The sequence below is a fragment of the Camelus dromedarius genome, chromosome 9, assembly GCF_036321535.1.
Source record: "Camelus dromedarius isolate mCamDro1 chromosome 9, mCamDro1.pat, whole genome shotgun sequence".
NCBI lineage: Eukaryota > Metazoa > Chordata > Mammalia > Artiodactyla > Camelidae > Camelus > Camelus dromedarius.
Window position 1 is genome coordinate 3,881,500 of NC_087444.1, and position 25,516 is coordinate 3,907,015.

The window sequence follows — 25,516 nt, forward strand, 5'->3', positions numbered from 1 at the left end:
GTCTCCCTGAATCCTGTGGTCAGTCCCATGCCTTTTTATTTTACTTAAAGTAATACATGGATAGCTTAAAAAAAAAAATACATGAGCATGCCGTCAGAGCGCCTCGCACCTCAGTCCTGTGCCCCGCTCCTCCTGCCCGTAACTGTCACTCCTGCAGCCAGCTGTCTTCTAACTTCTTCCTGCTTTCTCTCTCATTTTATCTCTGCATTTCAGTGTAACACGTTACTGTTCCTAGATTTTTCAGTCTCAGAGAGTATGCGTACATTTACTTCTATTTTGGAAGAGGAGAATTGGCTCTTTTACACTCCTGCTCAGGTTCATTCTCATTCTCTCAGTGTTGTATTTGCAATTTTTTTGTTAAATCAGAATTTGTTGTCTTCATGATTTTGACTTTTGTTTACAGCTGAGTCACACGCGCTTCTCTGGTAGTTTCTTTTGTATGTAACTTTTTGTTTTTTTCTGCTGTTTATAAATTGAAGTTTTTGTGTGCTTTAAGTTTTTGCCTACTTCTTACTAATTCAACTCAAGCTTATTGACAACACTATAAAATCTCAGGATTATGTCAGATACACCAGATAAACTATTGATTTTCATCTGTTACCACTCCCCCTGCCATACATCTTGTTAGTTTTCTGTCTTCCTGCTCTCATCAGGATAGATTACATTTTAGCTCCACTAAATAGCAGTTACGTTTGAATTTACTTTTGTTGTGATCTTGGGAATTTTTTTCATCTTTCCTGCATTAAATTGCTCTTGTTTTCTGGATCTTTTATTTTCCTCTTCATCTTTTACTTTCTCATTTTGGCAGATGCAGGCTTTTTCTGAGAAAAGGGTACAAGGGAAGTAAATTTTTGAGATCTTGTAAATCTGATAAAGTCCTCTGTTCTCGAACTTGATTGATAAGTTAGCTGTGTTTATTATGCATTACAAGCTGGAAATCACTTTTTGTTAGAATTTGGAAAGCATCACCCTGTTGTCTTGTATAGGGCTCAGTGGGTCTCAGCCTTGGCTGCAGGATTGTTGGAATCATCTGGGGAGTTTCGAGAACTGCTAATGCCTGGTCCCACCCCTGGAGTCTGATTCAATTAGTCATTACTTTTCGAAGCATCCCAGGTGATTCTAATGTGCAGCCAAGGTTTAAAGCGGCTAGTCTAGGTTCCACACTGGGGGCTGGGGCCCGTCCCTGTGCTGGTCTGCCTTCCATGCCGGTGGGTCTGTTTTTCTTTCCTGTGGAAGCTTTTATTCCTTCATTGTTGATGTTGTGTTGCTGGTGTTTGGAAATGTCACAGAAATGTTGATGTGAATTTTTTCGCTCACTGTGGTTGTGCCAGGCACTAGGTGGGCTCTTTTCACTCTAGAAACTCATTCTTCATTCTGAGAAATTTTCTTGTGTCTTTAAAAAAAGTTCCTCCTCTCCATTTTTTTTTTTTTTTTTGTACTTTTTCTAAAATCCTTATTAGTTGAGTGTTGGACTCCCTGGACTAATCATCTGATTATTTTATAATTTCTCTATTATTTTCATCTCTGACATTTTCCCCCTATATTCTAGACATTTTCTTTTAACTTTATGACTGAATTTTTATTTGTTTTAATTTTATTTCCAAGAGCTGTCTTTGTTGTTTGAATGTTCATTTCTGTAGCCATCATTCTTTCAAGCCTGTGACTGTTTTTTTTTTTTTTTAGCTCCCTGCTTCTTTGTTTCCTTCGCTGTTGTTTGTTGTTCTGATCTTTGTCCTTCATGTTAGAGCTTTCCTCAAGCAGTCACTCGCGGCTGTATATTCATATTTAATTTATTGGAAGCTGAGTTGTGGGATTGTTGATTGTCTGGTTCTCCTGAAGGGCTTTTGTAGAGGGATTCTGGTTGGTTTTGTGTGTTTTGCCCCAGTGAGGAACCCTCTAACAGATCTAAGGAGTTAAGATAAACATAATCAAAATGTTTGTTCATTGCTGCTACCGCATCAGCTTTAGGAGGATCAGTTTCATTGTTAAGCTCTGTTTCTGTGAATTTTTTGCACGAGTAATTTGAGTCATTTTTATAATTAATGTAGAGAAGGCATTCTTGTCCTTTTACATGATTATAGAATTTTGTATTTTTTCTTTTGATGACTTATTATTTAAATGTCGTATCTACTAATAAAAATACAGCCTCCCCAACTATAGCATTATTAATTACCTGTGACGAAAGTAACAGGTTATATCCACTGTGAACAACATTATGTTAGATACCTGTATAGAATCAGCTACGTAATACATATAAAGAACCCTGTACAGTCATGTTATAGAAGATTGCTTTTAAAAGTTTTTTCCTTTTAATTCAGATTTTGTGCTTTCATGTTTTTGTAACCTAAACGAATAATATTTAATCTTCTAAACTAGGAATTTCCAAAGACTTAATGCCCTGGAGAAAATGCATTACTAAGAGTAGATAGTGCATAAATTTAATTGATGATAATGGACAAAAGGATAGTTATTTTGTAGCTTGAGCCAGTTTATAATTCTACTGGATAGAGTAATCAACTTGTTGGGTACTCAGTTTTAAAATTTAGTTATGAGATGTAGAAAAAATTTTTTTAAAGTTTTAAGAGTTTTTAAAAAAATTTTATAATTTAAACTTGCAGGAAACTTGGAACAACAGTACAAGGAACTTTCTTATACTCTTAACCAAAAACACTACTTATGAAATGATCATTTTAGAATCAATCGTTAACTTTCTTCTGAATAAATGTATATGAGCCTCTGCCATGCATGAGATCTTTAATGTTTGATCTAATTAAAAGTTTTAAAATATTGTGAATTCATAATGTAGAATAGTTTTATTTTAAAAATAACACATTTCTCTAATTTGCTACTCAAACTACATTGTAAATGTCTTTATCTGCCTTTTCCATTTTGCCCCTTCCAAAGTATGTTTAGATTTGAGTATTTGTGTTAAAATAGTCTCAGAGAGACTTGTTATGGTCCTTAATGTACTTAATTTTAATATTCTTTACATCGTTTAGGCTTACTTGTTAACAGTGACTAAAGACTTTGGAGTAGGGGCAAGTTTTAGTAGAATAGACCCCTTCTTTGAGGTAGAAACTGGTCCTTCCATGATAATGGAGCTAATCCTTCATATCTTGTTGCTGCTGTTAGGGAGGAAGAAATTTTCCTCTGCTCCTCTAGGCTCTTCTAGCTGGTCTAAGAATTAAATTGATGTGAGACAGATTAACAGGAGAAAATCAAACAAAATTTTACTAACATATATACATGGGAAAGACCTAGGAAACTGGCCGAAGTCCTCATCTTAAACACCATCTTCAGCTAAAAGACAAAAGAGGATGTTGGGGTAGTGGGTTGGGACTTCAGAGGGAAGGAAGGCAATTCACATGAAGACGGAAAAGCAGATGCTTGGTAAAGACTGTGGGACACAGAGTAGACTCTGGTCTCCAGCTCCTGCCTACTTAGCCTGTGTCAAACCCACCACACGTAGCCTGTGTTCCACCCACCACACTTAGTGTTGTGTTCTTTGCAGTATCTCTGGCGACAGCTCTATTCCTAAAGCTGGCCTTTTATTTAAATTCTTTGAGCAGCTAAGGGGGAGGTCGAAAGAAAGACTCCCTGAGTCTTCTGTTTCTTAAAAATAACCAGCCTGAAATAATCCTTATGCCAAAGAAACACATTTTGGGGTGGCAAATTTTATTCCCCTATAGTGCCATATATAATCATAATATATATATGTTACTTTATATATAAATATAAACTACATGTAGTATTTTATGTGGCTACATGTAGTATTTTAAAATTACTGAACTATCTTTTATTGAAATACTTTCAAAGCATATAGGGATCTTTATGAAATAAGTGATTATGATTGGGGCTACTGTCAAATTACTCTTTATTAATTATTGTTTTTCTTTTGCAGCGGAATAATAAGCAGAGATAAAACTTTATTCAAGAAATCATTTTTTAAATTTATAGCTGCTACTCCAATGGTAAACCATTGCTGAAAGATGGCATGTGCTTTACCAAAGTTTTATCATCTTGTGTGTTTCACAGCTTGGGCAGCACAAAAGCACTTTGGTTTTATGTAAAGTTTCGTTCAAACAATTTAGATTTGAATCTCTAAACTTTTTGTGTGTCTTAATTGCTTCTTGTCTCTAATATACTTACTGCTGTAAACAACATTTTTGTGTGGTTCTATTTTAACTTTTTTCTAGTTCAGCTTAATTTTTTTTTTTACTTTTTAGCAGTTATGTCAAAACTAGACTATTTTTCTATTGATCTAAAATAACACTTCTCAAAGTATATTCTTGGGAATCTTAGCAATGATGAAGGAAATGCTACAGTGCCACAAAGCCCTCTCAGAGAGTTTTACAATGCATCTGATACATTAGAGCTTTGAGAAAGTCTTTGATAAAGACATTTGTTAGCTTTGTTTAACACAGGTTTTCCCATAGTTATTTGACCATGGAACTTTTTTGCCCTAAAAGACCAGTTCATATTACTTGGCATTATTCACCTACTCCCTCATAAAAAGCAAGTTATTTCTTTGTTGTATGTATACCAGTCATTTTCATGTGTGGACCTAGATTTGAATCATTTAGTGCATTGTTTTTCAAAATATATTTAATTTGCGTTTGATAATATTAATAAATGTTACTTGAAAAAACAGCATGTGATCAAATAAATTATATTGTACTGCTTCACAGACATTTGAAACTCAGAAGTCCTTTACTTATAGTGATATAATGGTTTTCAAACATTTTTTAAAAAAGTAGAAGAACCCTTACTTTAATTAAGTTCTTAATGGATATTTTAAAAACAGATAAATAAAGCAGATTAAAAAGAGGTAACAGATCTGGTTTAGTTGAAAACCACTACCATCTGTTTAGGTAGAATTTTCTCAGCACCGCAGTCAGTTTGATTCTCGGCTGTTTTTTGTCTACAAATAGCAGAACTGAGTAGTTGCAACAGAGACCATACGGTCCACAAAGCTGGAAATAGTTGCTCTTGGCCCTCTATAGTAAGAGTTAGTTGATCTCTCATTAGTTTGTCTCCCTGCCATTAGCTCATACAGATGACAATCAGGATATTAAAATATTTAAAAACAGACAAAGAAATACTAGTTTGTTTGATCCACAGTAATCCATTCCTCGGTCTATAAAGCTGTTAATTGTTTTCACCATATAAAACCCCTTTTGTAATGCTTAAGCCTGTTTAAATGACCATTGTTACTAAGGAAAGAACTAGTTATTATTCTCATTTAATTTTGCCATTTATAGTGATTTTCAAGCAAATTGTTTAAAATGATAAAATTTCAGAAGTTCATGTTTTGTAAGAAAATACATTTAGCATCTTTTTTCTGATTCTTTTGATTCAGTAAAAATTTCCAAAAATAATTCTAGAGATTTACAGAGATTTTTTTTGTGTTGAATATTGCTTCTTTTGCAACTAATGCATTGCATGTGGTGCTTTGCAGTGGTATCATTGGTCGTAACAGAAAAGATTTCAAGAGATACTTATTCAACTTCATCGCTGCCATGCCTCTTGTAAGTGTAATTCTTTAAAAAGTTTTTGCACAGGGGAAAAATCACATCTTACTAAAATCTTTTAAGGATTTTTACTCAAGTTCTTTAAAGATTTATGATACTAAATTTCTATTTCAAGTTTAGTTTTGTAACTTACGAGGAATTTTTCAATGCAAACCTTTATACTAGGCAGACAAATTTAAAGGAATTATGGCTTAGTTTCATTGTATACATTTGTGGGTGTACACATGTGTGGATTTTTTTTCTGACTTTTCGTCCAGGGTCTCAGATGTTTAGTAGTGCCCACTAGATGGAGGTAGTACAGCTCCCCTGGTTGTGATGACAGAAAATGTCTCCAGCGCCTCCAAACACTGCCAGATCTCCTATGGGAGCCTATAGCGAGGTTGCTGGGGCTGAGGGGGTGATGGGAGGGGGGGTGGCAGAAGTTCAGGTTGAGAATCATTGCTTTAGGCCACAAATGATTATAGTAACTTGAACCACTAATGTAGTTTAAATTGAATTGGCATTTATTATCTGAATTTATTAAGAATAAAGGTTAAGTAGTCTAAATCATAAGCAATTCTCTTTGCTTGATTCTTACCTTTATTCTATTTTATAGGCACTATAAGAATTTTAGTATTACAGATGTGGGAATAAAAGAAAGGGGCTTGATTGTGAATTAATGAGAAAATATGTCAGATTTACTAAAGCTTGATGACGGACATATATGGTTTTAAGACCTTTTAAAATAAAAAATTGAGATAAGCAGCACTGATACAAATCAAAGACTGAGATTCAGTCCAAGACCAGTGTTTTCTTGGGAAAATTATGTAAATGTGACTTGAGAACTATAAAAAATTAATTTTAATAAATGAAAGAAAAGAGTAGTAAAGATGACTCCAGAAATAATCTAGAAAATGGCATTAGTTGGTATAAAACTTGCAGTATTTTTTTTAACAAATGCAAATGAAGTGTATATGGAATTCTGTCGTCTGGGGTTGCAGTGTAGTAGGAAGAGAAGATACACTAAGCGTGAATGTCAGGCTCCTGAAACAGTCTCTGTGCGCTGGATGGAAAGGTGACAGATCGGGCTTCTGTTTCTTTACCTCCCCCACCCAAAAAAGGGATCAAGGTGCTTCTCATAATTAATGATCTTAACATATTCTTAAGTTAAGTTCCAGGTAAAGTTTAACATAGTGTAATATAGCTACTTGCATTTAGTTTAGCATGTTCTCTTTGTATCTTTGTAAATTTTAAGTAAAACAACTGACTTACATCAATTTGGACTGCCACTTTTAAAAATCATAGGATTTGGAAACAAAGCCAGTGATGGGGAAATAAATTATAATTTAGTAAGTAGAAATGAAGCAAAACCAGTAATATGTATCTGTTTGTTTTAGATCTCTCTGGTTAATAACTTCTTGAAGTTTGGGTTAAATGAGCTCAAACTGTGCTTCCGAATAAGACTGACCAAGTACCTCTATGAGGAGTATCTCCAGTAAGTGGTAACCTGTTTTTACATTAAAGCTGCTTACATTGAACAATAACACTTGTGATGTTGAGATGTGGAAGTCTTCTTTCTTATTGGATATGTTTTTCAAGAACGTTGCTCATAGACTCAGAAGCATGTAGGGAAGACCTCAGGCATTTGGAATCGAATCCTGGCTCTTCCATTTGTTGGCAAGTCATCCTCCTCTGGACTTGACTTCATCCCTAAAATAAGTTGGGACAATCTTTAGAGCCTCTTCCAGTTCCAGACTTTATTGTTTCTATGAATTTGCACTGCACAGAATAATGTGAATTTTTTTGTTTTTAAAATTATTTGTTTTAAAGTCATTTTCTTATTGTTATTTTAGAGCTTTCACATATTATAAAATGGGAAATCTGGACAACAGAATAGCTAATCCAGACCAGCTGCTTACACAAGATGTAGAAAAGTTTTGTAACAGTGTAGTTGATCTGTATTCAAATCTTAGTAAGGTAAGTTTCTTTTTGTTGTTATTGTTGTTAATTTGTTGAATTTTGAATCTGAGCTTATTTATATAGAATTGATTTGATGAACATAACAGCAGCATATAGATATTTAAGGCTTTAATAAGAAAATTAAAGTTGTTGTAATAGTCTTAACTATAATTATTTAATTTTTTATATTATTTTTTGTGAGGTGTTTTGACTGAGAACTTCGAATTTAGTGTCTTATAAAGATTATATAAGAATTTTTCAGGCTGATTTCAGTAAAACATCAGAAATTTGAATTTTTATCTCTTGGCCTGTGTAGTTTTGGCAGTTGTTAGAGATTGATGGCAATTTATTTTTAATTCCACATCCATAACCCTAGACTTGGGCTTCTTCCTGCCCATTTCTCTGCTTCAGTATCTCTAATTCTAATAGATTATTTAAATAATAGTCAAAACATTTCCCACAAGATATTAGTTTATTTCAGTGTTTCTAAGGACTGTTTTTCCCCCTTTCTCAGAATATTACCAAAGCTCTTGACTCTGATGATAAAGACCAGTTTTCTTCCTACTGATGACCTCAGTTCTTACCTGTCTGACTCATCTCACCACCCTTACAGTTTTGGCTATCGTCTTCTCACTAAGCCGTCTTCTTTGCATGAACTCTGCACTGACTAGGATATGTAGTGGGCACCTGTAAGATTGTCTCCCCAGCTGTCCCTCCCCTCTTCATCTTGGATACCCCTTTTCCCACTCCAATCCACATGACTGCTCTTGGTCTGGGGTCAGATCTTGTCTCAAACTGGACCATTATCTTTGCCTCTAGCCACAATTGATTGAGAGATCCAGTCTCGAGACAAAAAACTATATCATAGGGGCAGGCTTACCCTATAAGAACGGGAACGCTCCCACTTCCACCATGTGGATGGCGGGAGCATAGGCAGTTCTGAGAAAAGTGGTCCATATTCACAAGAGCCTCCCTCCTCATGATGGGTCCGCTACTAACATACCTTCTTACTTCATACCAAACTTTGTTCTTCATTTGGCTCTCTGTAAGCCTTTACTAATTGATCCAAACTTTAGAAACTCTGACAACTAAAAACTGTTCAGTTAATTCAGCTGTTTTTTTTTTTCTGCTCCTATTACCACATTTTAAAGTTTGTTCCCTGTTTGTGTATTTGAGGGGCGGGGGCTGTATATGCTATTTTTCATTCATTCTGTAGACATTGTTATATATTCTTTATTATATCTTGGCACATGAGCAAGTCTGTAGCTCAGGACTTGTCATATCTGCAATAGAGAAAGATATTATCAAATTAATTGTAGTGGTGCTATGTACTGCAGTGTAATTTACTTTTTAAAATATCTAATTGAACCCTGACTTAAGTGAGTCATTATTTTTGTCAATAACTTTTAAATGTACTTGAATTTTTTATAAGTATGTCTAACTTCTTGGTAATTCATAAGACAAAAAAAAGAAAAAGTTCAGCTTAGTACAAGCCAAGTACTAAACCAAGCCACCTATCCTAGTAATAATGCAGATATTAGTCAGAAAGGGGTAGCTATGGATTTAAAGCGAGTTTGAGTTTCTTGAAAAACTCTTCAAAATAATGTACAACTTTTGGTACATCAGTTGAGTTGTCTCTGTGTGAGGAGTACTACATTAATGTATTATTTTAGTTCTAGAAGCTTGAGTTTTATATCAGAAAATTAGATTCATAAGCTCACTTGATTGTTTCAACATATAGATGTGATAGGGTAGTAGAATCAAACAACATTAAACGCAGAAAGACCCTCTCATTTTTCAGGTGAAGATATATAGAAACCAGAAAAGCTGGTGGCAGAATTGAGCTTATAATTCAGGCCATTTTATTCAGTGTCTTTATACTAAATGGAGAAATTACTGTGTTACTAAAGGCTAATGATCACAGTAGAGCTATGTTAGTTGATGGAAAGTAATAAATATCCCACTTGATGATCAGTAGACATTGGTCACACTGTCTCCATTTTCAGTCTCTTGAGAATAAGAGCTGTGTCTTTTGTGTATTCATCGTGCTACATACTGTTACAGCATAAAGTTACAGCTGCAAATCGTGTGTCAAGTGTTGAATAGCAGTTTACATATGACATGTTGTATTAGCTGTAAGTCTAGGCAATTTAGTTCTTTTTAATTCTGTACCTTCTGATTTTTACTTTACAGCCATTTTTAGACATAGTTTTGTATATCTTCAAGTTAACGACTGCAATTGGAGCTCAGGTGAGTTGACTTCTATTCTGTCTTTTAAATTGCTGCAGTACTGGGTTGTGAATAGCTGGGTGGTTTTAAGAATTTTTATGTATCTCAAAGAATGTGCTTTTACAAGATGTACCTAATAAAGTATGGTTATAAAATAATACTATACTAGAGATTTTAAAAGTATTTTAATTTGGCTTTTTAATTTTCCTAAAGTCAGATACTTGGAAAATTTTTGTGGCATTAATAACCAGAAGTACTTAAACACTTAATGTACATGTGTTTATTGTTGCAAGGTAATGTCTAAAAAGATATTTGGAGAGAGCTATTTTAGTGTGAAATTTGAATGTTTGTCATTAATACCTTTAGAATGGCTATGACAGTTTCGAGAATATTTATAATACTATAAATGGTTGACTGTCCCATGAGCCTCATTACCTTGTCTCTCTGACATTTGTGCTGGTAAAAATGACCTTTACACTTTCTGAGTGTTCTCACTGAAGTCTGACTTTAGTCACTTAATGTGTGATGTTATTGTTACATATTTATAACACAACCATATAGTAGTGTGGTGGCTTTATGTAAATATGTACATGTGTACGTACATACCTTTTGTAGTTGATTAATAAATAATTTATGTAGGGTTTTTGTTCCTTTCCAAAACATTGGGGAAAGCAGTTTTCTATTTTAATTTTCTTATCTACCTCACATCTTGATATCCCATGAGCCAGGTTTAGTCATTCTTATAACTTGTTTTTACTATAAACAGATGAATAGGCTAAATACCCCTTATCTGTGTATTTTAGTGGTCCTTATTACATGTGTATAATACTGAAATATATTTCCATGTATTCCTGTTTTCTGATTCTGCTTTTGTTAGGGGTAGAAACTGTGTTTTAATTATCTCTTTTGCCTATTCTTGTACTAATTATTGAAATATGTTGAATCAATCATGCTGAATTTTAGAAGTCTTGAATGTGCTCTATATTCCACACATACTGCGTTAGGTAGTTCTGAGTAGAAAGTTGAGTAAGATACAGTTCCTACTGAAGAGGGGTTACCATCCAGTGAGATGGTAGAGACTCAACAACTGTAATGCAGAGTAACAAGTCCAGTAATAGAAGTTGGAATAATGTATTTGTGTCCCGGAGAATCGGAGGTGATGTTTGAGCTGCTTTGAGAATGAGCAGGTGTCCATCAGTTACGTCAGGCGTGCTGGATATAAGAACAACTTCATTGAATGGCATGTTCAGGGAACAGTTATTTCAGTGTGGCAGAATATAAGATGTATATGAGCTTGAAAAGGCAGGCTGAAAGCCTTGGAATGGCCCTTGGGTGGCGAGGTCCTTCGCCACATGAGAGAGAGCGGCACTGGAAGCAAGATGCGGGAGACGGGAAGACAGGTCGCGCTCGTTTGGGGGAAGTGAGCTTGAGGGTCTACAGAGTGCTAAGCTGAAGATGCATAGCAGGTATTTGGAAATAATACCTTGGATTCTTGAGAGTGATGGGATTAGAGATGGAAATTTGGGAGGAGAAGAGAGCCAAGGAAGAGACCTCAGGGAACATTAACATTCAAAGAGAAAGTGAAAAAGTTGCCTGAGAACTGTCGTGGAATCTTAAGAAAACATCAAGACGAATTCTACCAGCAGAGTTTTAGACGCCATAGAGAGAGTGGGACTGCAATCAGGAGTTTGTAAGTGAGCAAATTTGAGAGAGCTGGGGGGTGGGTGATGGAGCAGGAATAGATGAGCAGTGAAAACACCGAGGCCCAGTGTGCGTTTTCTCAGAAACAAAACAGTTAAAGGGGAAAAAAATTCGTTGAAAGAGCAAAGTCGCTGGAGTTGATTGTAATAAATTGTGCGCGTTGCATTCAGTGAATTTCTTGTATCTTTGACCCTTGTCCGTCTTCCTCTCCCAATAATAACAGGGCCCGGCAAGCATGATGGCCTACCTGATTGTTTCTGGGCTATTCCTGACTCGGCTTCGAAGGCCCATCGGCAAGATGACAGTAACTGAGCAGAAGTTTGAAGGAGAGTACAGATACGTTAATTCTCGGCTGATCACAAACAGGCAAGCACAAGTGTATTAGATGTATTTAGCCGTACTAAAACTTCACTTGTATGGATGGTAAAGTCACATAAGTTGACTCCAGAAAGTCTGGTAACACTGTTACTGAAATTATGTGTGTTTTTACCTTTTTTGAAAATATGCATTATGAAGTTTATCAGTTTTACACAGCAGTGATCCTCTACCTCGCTGACCGTTCTTCTTGTTCAGTGTGTGGTAGCCCTGACTTCCCTCTTCATGTCTTCTGCTGACTACTGTTCTGTTAATTTCACTCTAAGCAAAGTCAGAATACATTCAAATTCAGATTTACTTCTTCAGAGAAAATTTTGTTCCAATTTATCCGCAAATATTTTTATTTGAGACTATGTTTGGAATCCTCAAAGTTAATCCAGTCGCACTGCGTGTGTCTCTGCCTGGTTTCTAGGTAGCTTAAAAATCCAACATAGAAAGAAAAATTACTGGGCTTTGGAGCCAGCCTGACTAGTTTCAAAATCTACCTCCTTCACTTATCAGTTACGTGATATATGACTTTTGACAAGTTATTTATAGCCTCACTTTTCTTATTTATACTGGGTAGATAATACAGGGTTGTTGAAAAGATTGAATATGAAATATATATAAAGCTTCCAGCACTGTTTTTAATATGTGGCAAGTACTCAGTAAATTTCCTCACACATGGATGATCTGTCAACCTTAAGTCATTTTGAGAGTCCTAGTATTTATTTACTACTCTGTTGTCATTTACAAATTTATTTGGGAAATTATTCTTTTAACAGTTCCCTCTTCCTTTATTTTCTTGGATTGCTAAAATGATACCAGTTTTAAACAGGGTTTTGTGCTGTAGGGAGACAGAAGAATTGAAGGTTGAGTAGGGAGGCTCTTTGCCAAGTGAGTGAAAGATGGTATCAGTTAAGATGCTTTCTATTGCAAGAAACAGAAAGCCCTCACTCAGAAGGCTCCAGCAATAAAGACGTTTACCATTTCACATAAGAACTCTTAAGGTAGAGCAGTTTCAGGCACAGCATGATCAGGGCTCTGGCTCTTCTCTTAGCTCTGTTTTCCTCTATATGTTGCCCTTTTCCTCCAGCTAATTCTTTCATGATCACAAGATGGCAGAAGTAGCTCTAGATCTCACCAGCCCTCCTCCCTGGCAAAACATCCAGAAACAAAAACAGACCATTTCTGCTGTCTCTTTAAGAGAGCAAGGAAACTGCCCAGGAGACCCACAGCAGACCTTCTTTCACATCTCATTGGCCAGAATTGTCACTGAAACAATTACAGCAAATTGATTGGCTTACACCAGTTGAAACTGTTCCACTGTGGATGGAGTTAAGGCCATTCCTAAACCATATGGGTGCACAGTAGAGGATGGAGAACTTTGAGAAGATTGGCGTTCTCTTAGAAGGAAGAACATAGGAGAGGATAGGTGTTGAACAGGCAGCTGTCAGTATTCTAGGATGTGCTTTTCTTTCAGGTTCTAGGTTTGGGCTAAAATGTTAAGAAGTGGTATTCTCACCTCCTCTTTCTCCATAGACTTAAATGTGCAAAAGAAGTAGAAGGAAGTAAGAAAGAGGTTGTAAGTGCAGAATTGTGTTAAACTGGGGTTCTGATTCCCTGGGGCTCTCTGTATCATTGTGTAAAGGAAACTGAAGTGCAGGTCAAACATGATACATCTTTATGGAAAGTTAATTTTACTTGAAGGGGCTGAAGTAAGAGCTACCTTGTTTTTATGATGGAAAAAAATACAGGTACATTTTGGACTAGAATATAAAATTCACATAAATTTTTAAGGAAAAAAGACTTTAAAGAAATAATAGGTGTTTACTGAAGGCCGTTTTAACAATGCCTTCTAGACTCCTATGTAAAGCTTCACTTTCCTTTGCTGTTAAGAGGTACTTTTCTGGGCAAGTTTACATCATAGTACATAGAGTGGAAAGCGAGACGTTACGGTCAGATACCAGTTACAATCTCAGCTGTTTGACTTGACATGACTTTCACAAATTTACTTAACTTCCCTGAACCTTTCTTCATCCATAAAAATGCCCCCTTTTTCCTAGTTAAGATCTTTGTGGCCCTTGCGAATACATTCAAATCAGCTCAAGGAAAGGGGAGTTGTGAGGATATGGTGGGGCTTCAAAAATAAGAACAGCTTATTCTTATAAGGTCTTGGTTTGCTTTTCTGTCTTTCAGAGACTGTATGTCATGACATCACTACCTTTTCTAACTTCTGTTTTCCCTTCTCCCTCCTGGCTGGATCTGTACTCAGTATGTAGTCCTTAATGGCAGTCCCAGCCCTGCCTTCCTGTGTGTCATGGAAACTTTCTTCTTATTTCTTTATTCATATTTCTGAGAATCAGCCCAGCACCTTTTCCAGCCAGACAACACATGGCATAAGGAACATACGTGGGTGGTCCGGCCTGTGGTCCAGTCAGGTGTGTGTTCCTGAGCTCCGCTCGGCCAGCCAGGTTCAGACCGTGGCTTGAGATGTACCCGATGAACTTAGTCACAATATGTCCATTTAAATACAAACATTCAGGCATCAAATACTGTATTTCATTATTTTTTAGGCTTAGGTAACATTAAAATTAATTGCCAAATTGTTTTCTTCAATAGTGAAGAAATTGCCTTTTACAATGGAAATAAAAGAGAAAAGCAGACAATCCACTCAGTCTTCCGAAAACTGGTAAGATGACACGTTTGGGGCTCAAGTATTTATGGGAAAGAATGTTTTGGCCTGTGCCAGGATGTGTGTGTGTGTGTGTGTGTGTGTGTGTGTGTGTATATCTATATATCTTTAATCTTTAAAATGTTTATTTTAAAGTAGCTGTAAAGGATTTTATACTGTTTTTTTCTAAAAACTGTCACGTCGATTTGTTAAGCTGCCCAATAATGAAAGTGGGAGGTTTATTAAAATGTTTGTCAGTGTATTTTTCAGAGAGGTGACTTAGGAGTCTCACTTAGGGACAGATTGAGCAACTGTCACGGAAAGGACGAGCCCTGCGGTGCTCGTGGAGATGCGCGCGTTGTCACTCTGAGCCTGCGCAGCGGACTTCTGTTTACTGCTGGGCCAGGCAGCTCACGCGTAGTTCCGGCTTCGCAGGCCGTGTGGTCTTTATTGCAGCTCTTCAGCTCTGCCGCGCAAAAGAAGCCACGTTCTGTGTGTGAATGGATGGATGTGGCTGTGTTCTAATAAAACTTTATTTATAAAAATAAATGGCAGGCTAGATCTTACCTGTGGGCCATAGTTTGCTGACCGTTGATTTAGATTGTAAACATTGTTTCTTATGAAAACTATTCTTCAGTTTTTATTTACTTGCCAGTTGGAAAATTTGAATTCAATTAATTTTATTATTCATTTAAAAGATACTGAGTGCCATCTAGGTGCGTGTGCTTGTCCAGGTGCTTAGTGTAGTAACAGTGGTAAATGTGATGGACCAAATCCTGCCTTTAAGGAGCTTACATTTTAGTGGAAGTTTTTAAAACTAAATACAGATTTGAGGTGATTTTAAAAGGTTAAAGAAGTTGTCATTTAAAATCATTTCAGAAATTAAATTTTTACTTTATTTATACTTAATATGACTGAACCTTGATAGTGTTCACCGATAAAATACATTTAAGGTGATTTTCTAGGGGACTGCTGTTAACCAGCTTGCTCTTCTCATGGCTTGCCCGTCCTTACGCTTTAGATTTCAGCCCCGAAGTTAGGCCTTGTCTGATTAACTGGTCTAAAATGGCCTCCACCAGTTACTTGCCATTTAATGACCTGTTTTCTTAAAAGCCTATATTGTAATTTGTAATCATCTTGTTTGTTTACGACTTTGTCTCTTTCATTAGACTGTACATTCCGTGAGCTCAGGGCCCTTGTCTGTTTCATTCATTGTTTTATCTCCAGCACTGAGCATGGGATGAAGCAGCAGGCATTCTCTGAATAGGTGCTCTAGCCAGTGTTCTTCTGCAGAAGATATTAAGAGCAGGCTACCCTGTTCCCAGGAAGCCCACATTTTAGTGAGGGAGACAGTAGCCAAGTAAACAACTGGATATTTTAAATGACTTCAGGTAGTAATGAATTTTATGACCAAAAATAAAATGGGATAAAGTGGGAGAGCATGATAGGGGCTGTTGTCTAACTGTTTCAGCTGGGATGGCAAGAAGGCCTTTCTTGAGGAGGTGATGTTTTATCAGAAACCCATATGAAGTAAGGGAGTTAGTCACAAAATGTAAATATTTAGGAAGACAGTATTCCTGACAGAGGGACCAGCAGGAAGAAAGCACTATGTCAAAAGCAGGTTTAAGGAGCCAGTATTTTTGGAGCTCAGTGAGAAGGAGCGAAGCAAAAGCAGGTGAGGTTTAAGACAGAGCCCAGCGCCAGGTCACGCAGGACCTTGGGTAATCCGATAGGTGGAAAAGTCGAGAACACTAAAAATGGAGAATAAAATACACTTTTAGACTTGTAATTCTAAGGTAACACATGCTGGGATTAAAGCTGCAGACTCAAACGGTGCAGCATTGCATTAGCACTTGGTTCAAGTTGAGCGTAGTACAATTCTTAGAGAAAGCACAGACCGTGTGTCTCCAGCTGAAGCAAAGTGCTGAATGCCATTTCCAGACAGCTAGGGTTTTACCTAAATTAGCTCCTCTTTCTGTTTTTTGTTTTGATTATTGATCAGTTGTAGCATATATACATCTGACAGTATTATGAATACAGTATCATTGTACTATTACATGCAAAGGATACGCATCAACATTCTTTATATGGTTTCCATTCTGTTTGCAAAAAAATGGTTTGGTACCTGCTCTGTGATCAGCATTGTGCTCAAAGAAATATGTACGTTATAATCAGAAATCATAGGCATTCAGTAAATATTTGCTTATTAATACATAATTTTACATTATTAATTATTAATACATTATTAATACATAATACATAAGTTTTGTATTATGTATTTTGTCCTCATGGTAGATTCACTTTTTTAATACATAGAAAGTATATATATATTTTTTGTTTTTGCTTTCTGCCAGGTGGAACATCTACATAATTTCATTTTGTTTCGGTTTTCTATGGGCTTCATTGATAACATAATTGCCAAATGTAAGTATGCCTTTAAAGAGATGGGGGAATGAGATTTCTGGAAGAAGTGAAGTATTGTTGATGTTTTTAAAACCCTAACCGTCATGTTTCAGATCTTGCCACTGTGGTTGGTTACCTTGTTGTCAGCCGTCCCTTCCTGGATTTGTCTCATCCTCGGCACCTCAGGAGCTCGCATTCAGAACTCCTGGAGGTACGGTGCTAGGAGTAGTCAGAACCACGGGCGTGATCAATTGAAAATTTAAATGCAAAAGTAAAGGAAACCTAGCTTTAATCTTAGAAATGTAAGTGAAGGCTAATATTTATTTCTATTTAAGGATTACTACCAAAGTGGAAGAATGCTTTTGCGAATGTCTCAAGCTCTGGGTCGGATAGTTCTGGCTGGCCGTGAAATGACTAGATTAGCTGGGTAAGTAAGATGAGTAATAATGAGCAATTGCAGAGAATGATTTTAAAAATACATGTTATCCTTAACGGTTGTGCTCAGTTGAGGTTAAGATAAGGGGCAACTTAAGCCTCATGTCCTAGCCTTGGAAGCTGATTTTGATAGAAAATTAAGGAAGATTCTTCTCTGTTAGTGAACTTTTCATGTTTCTTTAAGGTAGCTGTTTTGAGCCGTAAACTAGGTTAGTGGTTCTCAGGCTGCCTGCTCTGTGCACACTGGTGTTCAGTATGCTGGGAAATGCTGAGTTGCGGCAGTTTTTCTGTAATTCACAGACTATTAAGTTAGTGAATAGAATTTTCTCATTTGAATTTTTTTGTCCCCTACCATACTTTTTTTCCCCTTAGATCTTTGATACTGGCAACCTAGCATAAGATAAACAAACAAAGATGAAGTTGATTTTAGTGGGAAAAAAAAATGTTACCTTGTGATCTCTGTAGGTCTAGTTGTAAATGCGGTCACGTTGTCTAGTAAAATTGTTCTTAGGCCATAAAATGGAATTAAATATTCCAGTAGTTCAGGGTCTGATATAAAGGGCTTGCTGCGGTATAAGAAACACTGTAATGTAAAGAAGCACCGTAAGTTTCAGGCCGTCTGAAGAAGTGGGATGACTGCGGCGGCCTGGGATTAATCTCCTCGTTTCCTTTCCTCCTGTTTCTCCACCTTTTGGAGTTAGGGAGTCTTCATGGCGAGACAGAAGTTGTAAACAATTACGAGGGGTCTCCTCCTCTTGAGAAGCTGCCACCCCTCCTGCTTGTTAACACCTTTTCTCGTCCTTGGCAGCCCTGACGTGCGGGCTGCTCTGTTCCTTTAGGAAGCTTCTGCCTTTTACTCACAGGAGGATCCTGCGTTGCTTCTCTGATTAGTGCTCTTGCTCTGACTGTCCTGTCAGCCTCATACTCCTCAGCCTCCTGTCATTAGTTCTGATTTCTCTCTATCACCATAGCGATTTCTGTCTAATACTAAGAGCATTTCATCTTCTCCCCTCTTCGGGGAAAGAGAGGAGTCTTCCAGATTCTTCCACGTTTGCAGGGAAATAATGTGCATTTGGCTTGCCTAAAATAAATGACTTCTCAGAGCAAGACCAGCTGTATCCATGGCTTTACAGCTCACGGCAGCGGGGGCTCAAGCTCCACGCTCCCTGGGTCTGAGGAACGCACTCGCATTAGTCCTTTTGTGGTATCTGCTAGAAAGTTCCTTAGAATTCTAGTGGCAATTAACCGTCCTGGCCTACTGGTGATGAAGTAAGGAGCTGCTGAGGTGGGACCCCCCTGAGACTTCTTTTCTTAGCCTCATGTTCCTATTCTCCTACTGAAACATAATAATGAAACATGTGTACTGTTACTAATACTTTATGTTGATGAGACTTCTTTTAAGTTATTTCATCTAAACTAATAATTTTAGGAACTTTAGTTAAGTTTGTATAAAAATAAAAGATATGTACTTAACAATGTCATATATCAATTATATTTAAATAAATAAATAAAAATAAAAGCTATGATAGCCTTTGAAGTTTTGATTATGACTTCCTTTTTTTTTTTTTTAATTTCAGTTTTACTGCCCGAATTACAGAATTAATGCAAGTACTGAAGGACTTAAATCATGGCAAATATGAACGCACCATGGTCTCGCAACAGGAAAAGGGTAAATACGAATGCAGTAGGTCACATAGTATGAGTTTCTGCTGACGTAACATAGTGCTCTAATAGTGATTTTCCGTGTAATGTATTGAAGGAGAACAAGGCATTCCCTTGATACCTGGTGCTGGAGAAATCATCAATGCAGACAACATTATAAAGTACGTATAGAGGAGGGTCCTTTAGCACCCCAAAATAAACATTTGCTAAACTACACAGTAGCCTTTCTCTTTTAGCTACATGTGCTTAGTGTTTAATGTGAAATTATTCTCTTTTTATTAATTTCCTCCATAGATTTGACCATGTTCCTTTAGCAACACCAAATGGAGATATCTTGATCCGAGACCTTAATTTTGAAGTAAGTTTTTACATGATTATAATAAATGCTTAAATCATCTTCAAAATGTGAAATGAAAAACTGTTGTCTGAATAGTTAAAATAATTTTAAGGCTTTACCTAGTCTCTGAATCCAAAAATTGCTTTGAAATGTAAGCCTTTTTACAGGCTGCAAAGTTTGTTATAAGATAAATAAGCAGTAGGGATGTGATGTGTGTGATAAATGTGCAACACTGCTGTATGTTACACGTGAGAGTTGTTGAGAGTAAATCCTGAGTTCTCATTATGCACATAATTTTTTTTCTATTTTTTTGTATCTATGTGAGATGATGGATATTTATTAAACTTATTATGATATCATTTCATGGTGTTTGGAAGTCAAATCATTGTGCTGTACATCTTAAATTTATATAGTGCTGTATGCCAGTGATATCTCCATAAAACTGGAAGGAAAAATAAAAAGTAAGTCTTTGAAACAGTAAGAAATCTATTTTCTTATTGACAGAACTTCAAAGGTTCAAATACTGCTGTCAAAAAATTGTTTGCGAATGAAGTCCATCTCAAGAAAGCCGTAGAAGATACAGTTAATTGGAGCCTCCAGTGTGAGGTGCATGTTTAAACATGCAAATACAGCATTGGTCTCCTTAAAATAATTTGCTTTGGTGGTGTTTTGGTGGTGCAGGAGCATCTATACCTAAAGAACAAAATACAGACTTTCCTGTCACTGATGAAATACAGACTTTCCTGTCACTGATGTCACTGTCAGCCCCGCAGACAGCCACACCCAGGTCACGCCACAGCTCACGCCAAGTGCATAGTCTGCTAGCCAGAAGGGAATGCAGCAGGCCACGTTAAAAAGAAAAAGCAAAAGATGAGTGGTTTTTGTATGATTTTGTAAGCCTCTCACAGACCTAAGGATTACTATTTAGGTCATGTGTCCATTGTGACTTTGTGAATAGTTTACATTTGAAAAATCTTGAAGGTTAATAACGGCTTTCTATCACGTAGGCTGTTTCTCCAGTTCCAGATGCCATTTCTCTCCAACAACACTGTCCAGTAGAACTTTCTGCAGTGATGGAAATGTTCTGTATCTGCAGAGTGCAGTGTAGTAGCCACATGTGGGTACTGGACACTTGAAATGTGGCTAGTAGGGTTGAGGAACTGAATTTTAGATTTTACTGAATTTTAATAAACTTTAAATTAAATAGCCACATGTGACTTGCAGCTGTCGCACTGGGCAGCACAGCTCTAGAATCCATGGCCTTCTGTACTTTGTGTTGTACGTGGGGGTTCTTTTCAGCTGCTTTCGCTGAAGGAATGTTGTCTGATAGTTTATAAAATAAGTAGTATAATTATTGAATTTGTTCTCAAAGTGCTGTAATCATAGGTCAGTCTTCAGTTTTTCTACTCTTAGTCACGTATATTTATCACGTACACCTCCACTTTCTTTTCAGGAGCTGTAACAATGGAAAGCGTTAGTTAGGCAGAGTACTTTGGGTTTATTCAACAAATGAGTATTCTACATTGTCATAATTGTCTTGTTTATTTTAAAGCCAGGAAACACAAAGGGAAGTAGAGAAAATGTGAACGTAGTTGGTAAATATTTAATGGCACAAGTATGACAAAGGTGTTTTCTCATTTAGCTCTGGGTGCTCCTGTCAGATAGATGGGGCTCCTCGGCAAAGTGGGTGGCCACCCATGGGGCTCGATTTCAGAGCTCAGAACCCCATCTTTGTTAGATTTCCAGTGGCCTCTTTGTCGTCACTGCCCAAGAGTGAAAAGGCCCATGAGGTTTCTCCTTTGAGGAATCCTCTTGGCACTTTCTCCCACGTTCCCTCACCTCTGTCTTTATGCAAACATAGGATACACCAACGATACAGATGCCCACGTGGCTTAAGTGTAGTGAGAAGGGATTTAAGATCTGTATGCACAGATATATGGAGTAAATAGATTATGATTATGATCTGTGATATTGATCACTTTGTCATAAGGTTACCACACTAATGCGGTCACTTGCATTTTAGTCCAAAGCCCTTCCCTTTGAAGCCCTTATGTTTGAATGTTAATATACTTCTGGCCAGTCCTGATTACTTCTTAATCTCCGGAAGACCCTTACTTTTTTGCTCTTACTTTGGTTTCCTTTGGGAAGTCTTACTTTGGTTACCAGTTATGCCTGTACTTGTTTGAGTCTTGCTACTTTGTGACCATGTTGTGGTCACCTGCTATCTACCCTGATTCTCATTTTGTTTTCTCCTCTACTGGGAGCTGTTTTTTTGGCTTCTGTCCCTTTGGTCCACAGTTATTCATTCCTCTTAACATAGTTTTCCTTTATTCAGCAAACATCCTTCATTTCTTACTAATATCTGATTTTTTTTCTATCTATCTGGCTTACTTGAAAATAAGGATTCCTTTCTATTGCAAAGAGATGTAATAAAACTGAGACTTGGACACCACAAATAAATGTTTCCAACCTTATGATCACTTTACCTTTTGGGTTATAAAATTTAGGCTTCTTTGAAATAGGAGATTTTATATCTTATTCCTTTATAAACTACCTCAGCAATGACATATTTACGTAGACTGAAGAAATAACAACTTGCAGGTTATAATGTGGGCATTTAAATAATATGTTGTAACTTACTAAAATTTTTACTTTTTCAGTAAGCATATTTTAATGTCTAAAGCCCATGTACAGCAAACTTTCATGTAATTTCTCTTTTATGTAAATATTTATATGTAGAATATTTTGAGGATTTATTATAGTAAATTCATAGGAAGTAGGACTTACCAAGAAGTGATATGTCTGGGGGAATATTTTTATTGGTAAATATATGGTGGTTCACAGCTTTTGTTGCCCTAGGAATTCAGGAGCATCAATAATATAGTGTTATTAAGAACTTAATTTTCAGTGAAAGTTACTCTTGGCATTTAGTCTTAACCTTGACCAAGAAAAAAAATGGTTCTATAAATCTTTAAAATGGGAAAATTTTCCCTGCTTTAACATAGCTGGTGTCATAACTGGAAATTTTGTCCCACTTATCAAAAGCCACAGAATAAAGAAAAGTTAATGCTGAGTTTAAGACATTTGAGCATAAAAGAGTACCTAAGGACTTCAGAAAACTCAAGTTTTTATTTATACACATGATTGCAAACTTGGTGTTTGGGTTTCCTGGCGTATTGCACCAAATGGTGTGGTGGGGTGTTGCATACAGAGGAAACCGCAATGAGCAGTTAGGGGCAGAAAAAAGTGCACATGGCTGACGTTGCTGAAATAATGCGGAGTGGTAGGAAACCGTCTAATTGATGGCTCTCTGAACTTGCGCTCCTGAGGATGTCACTGTCATAGTAGAGTACAGTTATGTGTAATAACATTGCAGATTGGGAATATCCACTGTATTCAGTTTTACAAGAAGAGGAAATACGTGTTTAGAAGAAGTCCATCAAAATGACTCTTTAAAATAATTTCTCAGAAAAAGAGACATCATTCATCTGGAAGAGTTGATCAGAATAGCTCCTTCTCTAACACTGATGTGCATAAGTTGCGGTATTTTATTATAAATCAACTGTGGTCAAATATACATGAAATTTACCATTTTAACTATTTTTAAGTATACAGTTCAGTGGCATTAAGTACCTTTAGTGTGTTGTGCAGCCTTCACTGCTGTCTTCAGAACTTTGATCACAGCAGACAGGAACTCTGTACCCATTAAACAGTAACTCCTCTTTCTCGCCGCCCCTCAGCTCCTGGTAACCTCTTGTTCTACTTTCTGTCTCGATGAATTTGCCTATTCTGGGTGCCTCGCAAATGGAATCATAGTATTTGTCCTCTTGTGTCTGTCATATTTTCTTATCATGCCTTCAGGTTCATTCATGTTGAGGCATTTTATTCTTTTTAAGGCTGAATAATACTCCATTGTACGTATATGCCACGTTTTGTTTATGCATTCATGCGCTTGGGTTGCCTCCACCTTCTGACTGCATTTCATCAGAAAAGGCCAAAGTTCTCTGAGAGCCTTTCAGCGCCCTGCAGGATTTGCCTGCCATTAACCCTGCCACCTCCTCTCGCTTCTCTGAGCTCCCTTCGTACTAGTCTCCCCTCTTGCTCATTCTTCTGCAGCCAGACCAGCCTGCTTTCTGTTGCTGAATAGGGCAGGTACCTTCCTGCCTCTGCCTTTGCAGCTGTTTTCTGTGTGTGGGCTTGGGACTGAAACCATTTTCCTCCAGTTAAATTCCTAATTTGTTCTTCCTTTCTAAGTTTTGCCCAGTTGTCACTTTCACCGAGGCCTGACCTGACCACCTTAGAGGTGCAGCCTTCCCTGCCCAGTCGCGGGTGTTTTTCACTTTGATCTGTATTTCCCCAGCACTTGTTTTCTAACACACTGTTTAACTTGCTTGTTTGCTATGCATATACTTTAGTGCACGTCTCTCCCACTAGAAAGCATGCTGCTAAGGTAAAGATCTGGGGGAGGCTTGTGTTGTTTGGGCTTTTTTGGTCTTTTTTATTCACTAGTGGAGCTGCATTGCCTAGAGCAGAGCCTGGCCCTGAGTATTCAGTACATATTCGCTGAATTAAATAATAGGGACCTAAGGCTCAGCAGTTTACCAAAGCCGAGCTCCACAGCCGGGCGACGCCCACCTGCCTGCCGCCCTCGTCCCGCTGGGGCTGGGTTCCCGCTCGCATCTCACTGCACCCTGACCTAGGTTCTGTGACTCTTCACGGGGTTGCTTAGCACTTCCACGGGACTGTAAGTTGAGAGCTTAACCACTGGGTATTTTTGCATTTGATTTTATCTTTACGTTGTTGCAGAGCAATTTGGTGGCATTTTATAAATATTTGTAATCCATGTATCCTTTGATCCAACACTTGTAATTACTAAGAATCTGATCTGTGGAAACATCTCTCACTCGTGCATAAATTTGCTCGCTGACTCAGAGTGTCGCTGCAGTGTTATTAAAAGAGCAAACAAAATGAAGATGACCTAAATATTTAACAAAAGAGAGAGCATTTAAATAAATTGTGGTACATCCTTACTATGAAGTACGCTGCAACTATTAAGGAAAGAATGGGGAGAATCTGAATATACTGACCTGGAAAAACATATTACATAATAACAGCTTGTAGAACAATGTAAATGGTACAATTCCATTTTTAAAAAAGAGACTGTGTATACATACGTATTTACTGTTTTCAAGAATTCACTTTAGGTCTTTGTATTCTGATTGAGATTAAGTTGATAAGTCAATTGTGATTTTTAAATGGAAAGAAAGTAACTAAGTAAAAATTGAAAGTAAACAAAAGTAAAAGGTCTCTCCAACCATACCCTCACTGCATCGACCTAATACCACATTTACAGACAAATAGAAAGCTTGTCATGAGCATAGAACTATTTGACTAAGGAAATGCTCATTGAGTATATATCCTGTTTAATTAATTCATAGACTAATTTTCTTTCAGGTTCGATCTGGGGCCAACGTTCTAATTTGTGGTCCAAATGGCTGTGGGAAGAGTTCACTTTTCCGTGTTCTTGGTGAAGTAAGTACAAACTGGCCTCAAGATTTTGCAGTCTTATTTTGCCATATGATCTACCACGTTGTAAAATTTACAGTTGCCCTTCCCCCTCCTTTGCTTTTATAGTTATGGCCTCTTTTTGGAGGACGTCTGACTAAACCAGAGCGAGGAAAGTTATTTTATGTTCCCCAGGTAAGACCTTGTTCAAGTTGTTTTATAATCTTTGACTTAAAGAGCTTTTTATTTGTTTTTAAAAAATTGCCTTCCAATGATTTTTGCTCTTTTACTCTCAGAGACCTTATATGACCCTGGGAACACTTCGAGACCAAGTGATATATCCAGATGGAAGAGAAGATCAGAAGAAGAAGGGGATATCTGACCTCGTAAGGAAACGTTTATATCCTAGACCCACCGAAAACACTCCGTTCAGGTTCTTTATCTTAATCAGTTAAGTATTTTAGATGCCAGGGAGTTTATTCCGACCTTCCGTGAAGCCTTCTAAAGCCTTATCAATTAGAACTTTCCAAACTGAGGAAAGATGTTAACCATCTTACTTAAATATGACATGTTGAGTGTTTAACCTTGTCTTTCTATTGTTTGTTTTCTCATTGCCCTCATCCTTTAATTATATACAGTAGTGTTACTCTCTTTAAGCTATTAGATATATTTTGTCAAAATTAGTAAAAATAGGAAGTAAAGGATTCAGGTTTACCTTTATGCCTCATTGTTTTGTGAAATGTGATT

The 25,516-nt window shown here is 37.0% G+C and overlaps 1 protein-coding gene across 7 annotated transcripts in view; it reads left to right on the plus strand.

Annotated features, from left to right (window-relative positions):
* The window catches only part of ABCD3 (ATP binding cassette subfamily D member 3), a 137,260-nt gene that overhangs the window by 101,626 nt on the left and 10,118 nt on the right, over positions 1-25,516 (plus strand). For all 7 annotated transcript variants that reach the window (XR_010382178.1, XR_010382177.1, XR_010382176.1 and 4 more), the window contains exons 5-19: positions 5,459-5,528; positions 6,908-7,005; positions 7,364-7,487; positions 9,663-9,719; positions 11,623-11,765; positions 14,376-14,445; positions 16,782-16,851; positions 16,944-17,041; positions 17,166-17,257; positions 18,843-18,934; positions 19,025-19,088; positions 19,222-19,285; positions 24,719-24,796; positions 24,899-24,964; positions 25,066-25,155. Coding sequence is in view for 4 of the 7 variants with exons in the window: in XM_064488740.1 (XP_064344810.1) it covers positions 5,459-5,528; positions 6,908-7,005; positions 7,364-7,487; positions 9,663-9,719; positions 11,623-11,765; positions 14,376-14,445; positions 16,782-16,851; positions 16,944-17,041; positions 17,166-17,257; positions 18,843-18,934; positions 19,025-19,088; positions 19,222-19,285; positions 24,719-24,796; positions 24,899-24,964; positions 25,066-25,155 (1,276 nt within the window). In the remaining 3 variants the exon portion in view is untranslated. The remainder of the gene's footprint in view (positions 1-5,458; positions 5,529-6,907; positions 7,006-7,363; positions 7,488-9,662; positions 9,720-11,622; positions 11,766-14,375; positions 14,446-16,781; positions 16,852-16,943; positions 17,042-17,165; positions 17,258-18,842; positions 18,935-19,024; positions 19,089-19,221; positions 19,286-24,718; positions 24,797-24,898; positions 24,965-25,065; positions 25,156-25,516) is intronic.